This window comes from Charadrius vociferus, unplaced genomic scaffold (genome assembly GCF_000708025.1).
Source record: "Charadrius vociferus isolate BGI_N301 unplaced genomic scaffold, ASM70802v2 scaffold301, whole genome shotgun sequence".
Classification (NCBI taxonomy): Eukaryota; Metazoa; Chordata; class Aves; order Charadriiformes; family Charadriidae; genus Charadrius; species Charadrius vociferus.
In genome coordinates, this window is record NW_009646842.1 from 1,430,302 (window position 1) to 1,442,323 (window position 12,022).

At 39.6% G+C, this 12,022-nt stretch overlaps 1 protein-coding gene across 1 annotated transcript; it reads right to left on the bottom strand.

Annotated features, from left to right (window-relative positions):
• Positions 1-3,097: 3,097 nt before the first annotated feature.
• FAM162A (family with sequence similarity 162, member A) lies at positions 3,098-11,342 on the bottom strand. The gene is made up of 5 exons (XM_009893068.1): positions 11,315-11,342; positions 10,907-11,032; positions 8,366-8,474; positions 5,021-5,129; positions 3,098-3,246 (listed from the first exon to the last, which is right to left on the bottom strand). The coding sequence occupies exons 1-5, from the start codon at positions 11,340-11,342 to the stop codon at positions 3,151-3,153; spliced, it is 468 nt and encodes a 155-aa protein (XP_009891370.1). The 3' UTR covers positions 3,098-3,150.
• Positions 11,343-12,022: the final 680 nt, after the last annotated feature.

The window sequence follows — 12,022 nt, forward strand, 5'->3', positions numbered from 1 at the left end:
CCCGGTTGCTTGCAAAGGAAATTTGCAATGGTTGGGAGTGAGGTGGAGACAGCACAAAACCCAGTGGCTCAGGCTTTTATTTGAGACTCTGGAGCCTATGTGGAATCTGAAGGAAAACACAAACGCGTGCAGTGATGCACAGGTTTTAGGAAATGGTGGAGATACCAGAGTGATAGAAAGAAAGGATATATAACTTCTGCATGGACCTTCTCTCAAACCGCTGGACCAGGGTTCAGTTTTTGAGTAAACAGCTTAAAGTTTAAGCTGGTGACCACTGCTGCTCTGCAGTGTTGCTTTCTAAGTGGTATTTTACATATTTTTATTTGAAATACTTTACCAGCTGGATGAGTCCAAATAGTTTTATTTCCAAAAACAGGTGAGGTACCTGCCAGTTCTGTTCACAAGAGTGCACTCAGCAGTGCTTATTGAAAGGGGGATACTTTTGAGAGATGCATGGTTTCAAGCTCTGCCATCACCAAGCATAAATCAAATCACAAGTTCTCTTCATGGTAACCTGAAATACCATCTAAAGTGCACATTCTCCTTTTTTGGTCTCATTTAATACTATGAATGAGCACAGGCACGCAGTCTGGGGAGACTTTTTGGTTCCTGCCTGCGTGCTTACTAGTGGGGCAAAGAATGAGAGCTGTCACGAAAGATCTGTTCATGTACCTGCAAGTGGCATTAAGCATGACTTAGATTCAGTGCTGAGTGGACAAATCTGGGGAAGCCTGCTCTGTTTGACAGGCAGCATTACAGAGAATCTGGTAACAGGTTGTGGCATCATCTGAAGGTTGTAACTTCTGTGGTGGAAGGACTGTGCAGCTTGTTTGGTTGGTTGCGTCTCATCAACGTGAGTGGTACCCAGAAATGCAATCTGCCTCCAACTATCAGGAGGTTCACAAACTAAATCTGTCAAACGCCTACGCCTCTTCCATTTGTGGTGTCCCCGGTGGCCAGTTAGCAGGCAGTCCTGGGAAGTAACACAGTTACCAGCAGTCCTGACAGTCCCAATCTACGTTTCCTTCCAAACAAGCTGAAAGGAGGAGGAAAAATACTGGTCTCCGGTTGCTGCAGGCTGTTCAGCGTGAACAGTGTGTGACTTTTGGGATGAATGCCAGGAATAGGACTGTTGGGAGTTGCTCTTTGCAGGTTATTACTGGGCCTGCTGCTTCTAAAACTTGAGGCAGATGAGCTGTAAGTCAGCTAGTATCAGGAAAGCGCAGATGACAATTTAAAGTGGGGGAGAAATTGCAAATAAATGCAAATGAAGTTTGGAAAAAAGAGTTCAGCAGCAGAGAGCAGGAATATTTGATTGATTTTCTCACTCATGTACCTCTAAATAGTGAATCTGATCGCATAGGTTGAAGCTGTTGCTCAGTATTCCTCAAAATTCCTCTGTTCCCTTAGCGTGGACATTCTCTCATCTCACTAGCAGCTCTGGTGTAAAAACCATTAGGTTGTCATCTGCAACACGCTGGTTCTCTGCAGTGCCATTTCACTATCACTCCCTCGCCTCTTTTTATCAAAGGCAGGCAGTTCTTCACAAAACGTAATCCTTCACTTAAACAAATGCAGCCAGAATATATTGGACCTTGAACAGGTAAGCAGGCTTTCTAATAACTTATGGTCATTTTGATGATGTTGATGCAGGCGATACAATTATTCCTGACTCAGGGACTCCCCTAATAATTGTTCTGTCTTACACAGAGGAACATATGGAATATTTTAGGCAGCCTGTAACAATAGGGAATACATAGAGCACCATTCTTCCTGAAGTGACCTGAAATAGTGGGCGATAGTGGATGACTGCCCAGCAAAAATACTTTGTACAAGCAGAAATCTAATGGGCTGTCCTTTTGCGTCCCAGTTATCTTTTCTTAAGTGGTAACTGGCTGGATGGCCGGGCCCAAAGAGTTATGCAATGGCAAATGGAGTTAAATCCAGTTGGTGGCTGGTCACAAGTGGTGTTCCCCATGGCTCAGTATTGGGGCCAGTTCTAATATCTTTATCAACAACCTGGACGAGGGGATCAAGCGTACCCTCACTAAGTTTGCAGGCAACACCAAGTTGGGCAGGAGTCTTGATGTACTTGAGGGCAGGATGGCTCTACAGAGGGATCTGACAGACTGGATCAATGGGGTGAGGCCAACTGGATGAGGTTCAACAAGGCCAAGTGCCGGGTCCTGCACTTGGGTCACAACAACCCCATGCAGCACTACGGGCTTGGGGAAGAGTGGCTGGAAAGGTGCCTGGCAGAAAAGGACCTGGGGGTGCTGGTTGACAGGGCCCCTCCGCAAGTACTGTGTTCAGTTTTGGGCCCTGCACCACAAGAAAGACCTTGAGGTGCTGGAGCGTGTCCAGAGAAGGGCAACAAAGCTGGTGAGGGGTCTGGAGGACAAGTCTTATGAGGAGTGGCTGAGGGAACTGGGGATGTTTAGTTTGGAGAAAAGGAGGCTGAGGGAAGAGCTTACCACTCTATAAAGGAGGTTGTAGAGGTGGGTGTCAGTGTCTTTTCCCAAGTAATAAGCAATAGGACAAGAGAAAATGCCCTCAAGTTGCACCAAGGAAGGTTTAGATTTGGTATTAGGAAAAAGTTCTTCACAGAAAGGCTTGTTAAGCATTGGAACAGGCTGCCCAGGGGAGTGGTGGAGTCACCACCCCTGGAGGTATTTAAAAGACATGTAGACATGGCACTTAGGAACATGGTTTAGTGGTGGACTTGGCAATGTAAGGTTAATGGTTGGACTTGGTGATATTAAGGATATGTCCCAATCTAAACGATTCTAAGTAAGTATAAGCCTTTGTAAAGGGTACTAGTACCACAAATGCAGGTACAGCTCATCCAGTCTTAGACACGTAGTCTTGTGTATAGCACATGTGGGAGACAACTATTTTGTCTATCCAGTTTACTCACTTGCCCTGTTCCACTAATGAAGAAGAGAATTTGGAGGAAAGGGGAGGTTGTTAGGAAAAGAAAATAGATCTTTCTGGTTTTTAATGATTACAGGATAATATATTCATTCTTTCTTGAACATGAGAGAGTACAGAACTAACACACAGGAAAGGAAGGTGTGACTATATCCTCCTTCTAGTCCTGAAAAGGACTCAACTTTTCTTCCCCAGTCCTTGGTCTCCTCGATTCCTCCTCTAAGGTTTAGCAGCTGTACTCTGAGTAGCTTCCTCTCTCCACTGAGCTTTCTTCTCCAAGTTTATGCTTGTAAGAGATTCATGCCTTTTTACAGCCTGCAACATAATGATAAAGCAAGAGAAGAAAGTTATCACCTAAAGGACTACAGAGATTAAACTTAAATCAATAGTTTACAAAATATCTGGCCTATCCTTACCAAGGCACAATTCTGTCAGCTTTAATTCCAGGAAGAGAGGTTTAAAATAAAACATCCAGAGACTAGTTTGGTTTAAACTCATTACTTCTCTGGGAGTAAATTAAATGTTTTAGTTAGGGTACTAGAAGCTATATTCTGTGCTTCTAGTCTGGTCAGTATTTAATACTAATCTCTGATCTTCAGAAGACAGAGGTACTGGAAACAACTCAAAAGTTACACATAATAGATCCCAGCTGCAGTGAAAACAAGCAGCTGTTCTCCTCTTTCCAGTGTTTGCATTCATACTATTCCAATGTAAGAAGAAAATGTTATGGGAATTGTCAGTGTTTGATCTCTTCTGCTGAAGCCAGGGGAAAAAAAGAAACCTTTCCACTGTTTTGTTTCTGAGTGCTGTATTCTTTTCATTTTGATAGGGGAATGCTGACAAGTAGAAATGCCGCTTGACACTTTAATAGTTCACAGTGCTGGGGCTGAGACTCTGTTACTGGTTTTAAGGTTTCTCTCGAACACTTAGTAGTCTATAGAAACAAAATACGAACATTATGATCGGAAGCACTTCAGAGAAAGACAGCATACAAATAAGGTTCTGCCCATGCAGATGCTTTAAGCTCAGGGTTTTCTGCTTCCAGGCATCCTTAAAAGAATGTAGTGGACTGTGTTTCTCTTGCCACCATGATTTTTTATCAAAAGCAACATGGCAATAAGCTGCACAGATTATATTCATGTTCTTTGACTTCAAGTCTAATGCTGCTGAGAGGCTTCAGCTTGGTTTCGGTACACAAAAAAGCACTCCTTGCTTCTTTACAGAAATACCACAAAGTTAATAGTCCACCAACTGTGTTAAAAACCACATAAAACTGAGGCATGACTAACCTTTGCTGCACTTGGAATCTTAAACTTTACACTTACTCTCTTCACATGATGCAAATTAAATCATAGACCTACTTCTGCCATATGCTGAACCTCAATATCTTGCCAAATTCTATGCAAGTGAAGGATACTCAGCATCTACAGCACTTGGGAGCTTTTCTATAAAAAAGTTTTTTCGATTCAACAGACTAATAATTTGAGAAAAGTTGTTCTGTCCACACTTAAAGGAAGACTATTTACTAATGCAATTAAAGAGCACAGAATTGTTACTGACCATCTTCTCACTGTTTAAAAAAAAACAACTTTTAAGAATTCTGAAGTCTGTTTTGTGGAGAAACATACTCATTTGCTATTTCCATTATATTGACTCTATGAGTGTTGCAGTGCATAGACAGGCATTTGTAATAGGTCCATACAGTGAAGTGGCCCAAGGAGCATTTACCTCCCTACAAGATCCACAGAACAGAAGGCGCTCTTTTCTTTCAAACTCTCTCAGTCCATCAGCAAAATTAAGGAGTTAAAGCAGTGCAAGCTAAAATTAAGTATTGCACTGAGAAGAAAGACTATTTTTTTCCCTTTAAAGGAAGCGTATGCAGTCTAACAGCGACACCGCCCTTTTCTGACTCGGGAATTAATCAATGAGAGTTACTTCTGGGGAACTAGGAGGACTTATTTTTAATTTTTGCTCAGTGATAAAATGAAAAAGAAAACGCCCAAACCAAAATGGTACTAACAATCCATAGGAGGAACCGAGGAGTTTATGTGAAGATTGATTTGCACTCACCAGCCAGAAATCTGCTTACCTGCTTCCCTCTAATCACCATGACAATGCATCCCAATATTGTCAAGGCCATCATTACGTAGCTGAACTTCACACGCAGTGTGGTCTTTGCTGCTCTGATTGTTTCAATCCTCAAGAAATAATAACAAGAGAACAGACTCATTCATTATCAGAAACCCAAATAAATCATTTGGCTAATTGTTTGATTTCTCCTGGAATGCTATCTATGTAATCTTGTATAATACTAACTGTACTTGGCTCTTTTCACAAAAAGGTTTTGCAAGAATGGGAAAGGCTGATCCCCAGCTACCTCAGGAGATTCATGGTCACAAAGGAGTTCCTCTCAAAGTTGGAAACAACATTTTTAACCTTCAGTTATTTAATTGTTAAGAGGCAGTACTGCCTTTCCAGACTACTTGACGACAACGCCAACAAGGAAGGCTGCAGTGTTTAGATATGTACGTTCGCTGTGGGGAGGACAGGAAAAGGAGAGGGATGCTTTTACTAATACAATGTTTTTCTTAATGTTAGCTCCTTCTGCGCTCACTACTACCTTCTAGTATCTGCAAAGCCAGTGAGTACCCCATCCATATTAGAACTGTGGTGTATTTAACACTGTAAAAACATGCATTTTCCCTCAATAGCAGAAGCACAGAAAAAAACCCAAAAACATTTGTCATCAGGAATAAAATACATAATGTTTAATAGTTCGAGTTTCTTGGGCAGACAGAAGCATTACTACATCTTCGCAATTCTTTCTGCCTGAACTTCGAAGTGGTTAAATTTAAGGTGCGATCTATTTTCCAGCAAGAAGCCTTCCTCTGCTACAGGAGTGGATAATGCTATAGATTACACACTGGCTGCTGAACATAATAACTCCTCAGAAATCCTAAATAGGTCTTGGTAAAAGACCAGTGGTTACCACTTCCCTCATGCTGGAATAGTATTAAGGTAACCTGTTTTCCTGAGAAACTAAGGAAGCACAGAGGATTCTATGCCTTTCATCATAAGCTTTGAACAGAGAACTCCTTTAAATCTTTTTTTTTTTTTTTCTTCATTTCAGGGGGCTTATCTAGCCACACCAGTAGCTATACCACTCCTTTGGGAAACCTGTTGCCTAGTCTACTGTTATCTTTTAAAACCCAGAAATCTTCCAGAAGAGTATCACTTATTAAAGCCTTCCAGCTTTATATGCGATGAGTTAAAACAAAAAAGTAATTTATTTTAAGTTGGGTTAAACCCTGAAGATCGTTCAACCCAAATGACATCTCAGCTACAGCAAATTAAAAGTTCGTATCAGAGACACCAATGTAAGAAGGGCCAATGAAGCACAGTGCTTTTAGATGTGCTTTCCACAATAACCAAAGAGCTACACCCTATATATTTAACCCTCCTTGCAGAATTAACAACAGTTAACTCCCTTCTCAAGGAGATCTAATAGTTTCACTGATTAAATTGGGCATATTATAAAATTACAGATGACTAGAAAAGCGTCAGTATCATGTGATGAAAGAATAGATGCATCAAACTAGGTAATTATACCCCAAAAATAACATGGATAGTGAATTTAATGGAACTGGGAAATTATTGCTGTACACAAACATGAGTGAATATGGACTCTTTTACCACATTTTGACCCTTATACTTGGAGGAAAAAAGATACCAAAGGGTCCACAATAGTTCAACATAGTAAATGACATAAGACCCGCGAACTGAAGAGAGTTTTGTTCTTGTTTTTGAAGAGGCAGGCAAGAGCGATTTGATCACTGTTTCAAAGTACTGATCTGAGTACAAGACTTCTGATCATAGGGAGCACGTCCATCTACCATGAAACTAATAGTTAAATTTTGCTTCCAGATTACTTGTTTTTGCTAATAATCTGTGATGAAAAACTTGGGTGCAGGCTGCAATTAAGCTGAAATGCACAGAAGTAGGATTTAAAAACTTTATTAGTTAATTTTTGAAGTACCTTGGATGTGTTAGAATATACAAGAGGAAAAGGTAGTTATCTGAATGCATTTTGCATTATAAATCAATTCAGTGACTAAGATTAACATTTGTTCAATAAATGAGTTACTTCTGATCACATCTTGCAAGACTACTGAGTTACATCACAAGCCTTTACAACCCACTTTTAATTCAGTTTAGAGCAAGAAAACAAGCTTTTGTGCTTTTATAGTTCTCAATCGTCTTCTCAGCTTTAGCTGAACTATTTACCTGAATAAAAACAAAGAATTCCCGACACACTTGCAAAAGTGGTCAGCTTTTATCAGAAGTTGATTTGTCCTTTCAATAAATCACTGAAATTACTTCAATTGCTCTGCTAACTCTGTTTGCTTAAAAACACTCGTAATAAGCATTTGGTATGCAAAAATATACGAACTGACAAAATTTAGTAAGTCTTGATAATTTACACCTTTATGTATTTCAAATGTAATTTTAAGAAAAATATTCAATACAAAGTTGAAGAATTCATTTTTAACGATATTTATCCACTGTGATACACTTAGAAAAAACTTAGATGCATGGGTGGATTTTCAATTCCCACACTGTGCATCCAAACAAATAGAGTAACTTTAGAGGGCAGCTAAATAGTTTGCTTACTCAAGTAGTACAAGATTTCCTGTATCTTTTTAATTTAAATAAATACATATATTTAAAAGCATTACAAGCATGTTTTAAAAGATAACTATACTATCACCAGGAATGGGTTTTTTTACTAATAACTGCCTGTTGTTGCTGTTAAGTTTGACCTTACTTTTAGACAGGCAAACTAGAACATCTAGTTTTATTTTCTACTTTTCACATGGTAAAGCATTGACATTTGGACTCCACCAGGAACAGGGAAATTTTGAATGTATATATTTTTTGTTAGGGAGCCTAACTACTAACACTATTTATTAGTTTAAATTCAGAGAGTAAAGAAAGCTGACTCATGCCCTCCAGACATTCATTAATAAATATTTTAAATGAGTTTTAGTTATTGTATAGCTGTATCATGAAAGTTGCACACAATGGGAGACTGATCTAAAAACTCTAGAAAAGCTCACACTAATATTTGCAAAAAACTTTTTTGATTGGGAGAGAAGAGCAAAACTTGACTGATTTGTGATGTTTTTCTAATGAAACAACTGATAGCTGCTAGTCAACCCTTCAGAAAAAAAAAATCAAAAGGTATATATTATTTCAGCAATACAGAACCACTCAGGTCATCTCATCTAAAAGACAATACACCAAACACATCAGTGTAAGATTTTTTCAGCTGTGAAAACCCATTCCATTTCAGAAAAGTTATTCTGGAGTTGCATTCAAGTAACTATTCCTGCACAGACAGTGTCTCTTTTACAGCTTCAAAACTGGCACTTACGAGACCGTCTCTGGTATATCCTCTGGTTTTTTGAAATGGCCTGCCCACAACAAAAATCTTTTCTCCCAGTCTGTAGGCTTGTGTCCAGGCACCCTCAAAGGAGACCGACCTAAAAACAAAAAAACAACAACCACCAACCAAATATACAAACAAACAAAAACCCCACCAAAAACAACAGTCAGAGAAGAATGAATTACCACAGCTGTAATGAAACCAGTTAGGGTGAGCAATGCAGAGTTTTAAGTATGATTACTAGAGATGGTTAGGGAACAAAAAGTATATCACAGTTAGATTAACAAACCTGTAAATATAGATTAAACTGAGGCCATGTAAGGAAAGCCAAATCTTGCCCAAGACCTCTGTATTTGTAGCTCTAAATTTGCAAAACCTGCTCCAGCATTTAAGCTTCTTAAGCTGCTGTGATATTATAAGTTTTTTTTTAATTATATTTAAATTAGTTTAAAAAAATCAAATGGAACTGCTACAGAAAAGCCAATATGCTGCACCATTGCATCACAAAATGTTAATTTTTCCAAGGAGTGTAAGATTTTATCTTATCTGAAGGTATAAACAAACAGGTAACCATAGGCAAAGGTTATACCCTTAATTTTCAGCTCAGTCTTTCAAACTCCATATAAAAAAAAAGTATTCAGAACGTGATACGGGAAGGTTTCCATACATAACAGTATTCAGAACGTGATACGGGAAGGTTTCCATACATAACATACCATTAAAAACTAGCAAACAAAGTGCAAAGAGAGACAGCTTTCCCACCCCCTTTTTAAACAAACACAACAACAAAACCACCAACCCAACAATGGGAGGTATCCTGTATGGCTCTGTGCTGCCATGTGGATTCATGAATGAATTCATGAATTACTTAGAAAGTAGGGTGGATAGACAGTTTGCTGCTGACAACACTAAGTTATTCAGAAACATAAAGAGGGCTAAGCATGAAAAGCTGCAGGGCTTCAGAATCCTGAGTGAATGAGATGGCCAGTGAAACCTCACGTATATGAACAGGAAGCAATTCCAGTTCACGTGCAGAAGACAGAGTCTGACCTAACCATTATTGCTGAGAAGTAAGTCCTTGGGGTTTCATAGAGTTTTTGACAAAGTGTTCACTAACAGTCAGAAAGAGAAACAGCATTACCAGCAATGTTTAGGAACACAACACAAAAGCATTATTATGCCATTGTATAAAACTGTGACTCCAGCGTTTTGAAGAGCATGTGAAATACTGATCCCTCATCTCAGGAACAGTTGAAATAGAATAGGTACAGAGAAAATTGGTAAGGATGACCACAGGTATGGAATGGCCGCCATGTAAGAAACAGTATCATAGACTGAGACCTTTGGCCTGGAAAAACTGAAGCTCCCTTCAGCACAAGAGGCACCGTAATCATAAGTGACATTGGGAGTGTGGGTTATAATGAACAGGTCTCATTTTGGAAGGGGTACTGAATAAAGGAACATCTGATCAAAACCAGCACGCACCAGTTTCAGAAACAAATGCAAGACTGCACTTGTTTTCTCACAGCACGGTTCAGCTGAGGAATTCCTTCCCAGAGGATGTGAATGCTAAAAATACATCCAGGTTCAGGAGACTGGGCAATTTTTTCAAAGAAAAATCTAGTGAGGACCATTAAGAGCAAAGGTGCCACCTCTGGGACAGCAGTCTAGGGTAGAAACACTACATTTGCCCCATTTCTGCACTCTTCCTGCGATCCTTGCTATTGGTCACCATTCCTATTAGTCCTCACATAAATGTAAGGGACCTCCTTTATTGACCACGTGACACTGTTACAGAGACCTTTGGTCTTACCCAGTACAGCTGCATTATGGTTGTAACAGAGGTATGCAAAATGCTTCACTCCTATATGCTCCTTGTATCTAGCATCAGTGGGCAAAGACAGGAACGTCCTATACAGGTGTCATGGTTTAGGCTGGGCTGGCCAATAAACAAACAACAGATGCTCTCTTTAACCTCTCACCCTTCAGAGAAGGGAGATGCTGTCATTAGACCATCATTATGGTCCTATATATAGTGAAAAAATGTTTCATGGCCTGAGCTTTACCTGAACAACTCCACGGCTAAGCATGAACCAAGCCAACAATTTGGAATCTTTCCTGCGGGACACGTGCAATTTTGTGAACAGCTGGAGCTGGTTGTACTATGAAAAACTGCAGAAGTATTTTAACTTGTACAATGTTCCTAAACATTGATAGCTTACATTGGGGTTGAACAGCTGGTTCTAGACCACAGCTGAAGAGCCTGAACATACTATAAGATACTAGTGACCTGCTACAAAGTGAAAGATGTGTTATTGTCACAAGATAAAATATTGACTCCTGGCTTTGTTCAAAGTCAAGATCTTACTAACTTCAATTCTCAGTTTTTCAGTCTAACAAGCAGAATTCTCTCACAAAATCAGGGATATTAGCATCTGTGTCAGCCAAATTCCTGTTCAGATGATTGCAGCCTGGATATCTAAATATTTCATGGCATGAAACATAGCTTAATACTTATCAGAAACTTACTCCTTGGCTGAAGTTGACTTTCTTCCTGGGGTTTAATGCAAAGCCTTCTGCTTATCTTCAGATCCACTTCTTTAGTCGTCCTCAGAATTGAGGGAATATTTCTTCCCAGCAGTTTAACAGCCCTATCTGGAAGAGAAAACAGAGGAAGCAAAGGGGCCAAATCTAACTCAGAACAGTAGAAAGTGAGAATGCTACCTTTTAAATGGAAGTTGTTGTTTGTTCGGGTTTTTTTAAAACACAAGAGAAAAAAGAAAAACAATAGGTAAAAATCTAATATTACGCAAAAAACCAACAGATTCAGGTTGTAACAGAGCCTATCAAAGAAATTAAAGCTTGCCTGTAAGCTACGACTTGAGCTCGCACCATTAACCTTGTTTAGAAAAATGGGAATGCAAGACTACAACCTACAAGCAATTTCTAAGACAATGTGCATCATAATTTCAAGGAACTTATCTATTCATATGCCTCAGATATACTTTGGGCAGTACTATTTGAAGGACCGCACCCCAGCCTTCTACCAAACTTAGCACATCCCAAAAGGCAGTCACAGACTTGACAGTCAAGAAAAAAGCAGAATCTTGCAGCATAGAGATATACTTTGTATACTTTCTTATACACTACTTTGTAGCATATTAGGAAAGGACAGGGCACCTTATATATGAAAACACACATCCAAGAAAGAGCTTCTACTTCATTAATTAACATAACGAAAAAATTCTGAGGGGAGGGAAAAATAAAACCCACAACTTTGAAAGGCAAAGGGCGCTTTTAAAAATATAAATTGAGGTTTGGGGTTTTTTTTTTTTACTTCTTTATGCTGGTTGAAAATGTCTCTCCTATGAGAAACAGTTGCCATGTACTTTCTAGGCATAACACATCCCAGCTCTGAAAAAAAAAATATATAAATTTACGTTTACAGGCGACACCCCCCACCCCGAAACCAAACCCTTTTCGAGATCTTCAAGAAAGGGGAAAAAAAAAAGGCACGAATCTATTCATTTTTTGGTTTGTTTTTGTTTTAAAGCCAGCTCGGAGCCCGCCAACCCTCAGGCGCCGGCGCTCCCACCTCCCCTCAACCCTATCCGCACCAGGGCCGGGGCCGTCCCCGCCGGGGGG

What these genes read in the sequence shown, in the direction of transcription:
- FAM162A (XM_009893068.1), bottom strand. Translation starts at nt 11,342, where the DNA reads ATGATGCACATTGTCTTAGAAATTGCTT. An exon ending in CATTGTCTTAGAAATTGCTT is followed by an intron (nt 11,033 to 11,314) that starts GTAGGTTGTAGT and finishes TTTCTCTTCCAG; the next exon opens with ATAGGGCTGTTAAACTGCTG. An exon ending in TGGTGATTAGAGGGAAGCAG is followed by an intron (nt 3,247 to 5,020) that starts GTAAGCAGATTT and finishes ATTATGTTGCAG; the next exon opens with GCTGTAAAAAGGCATGAATC.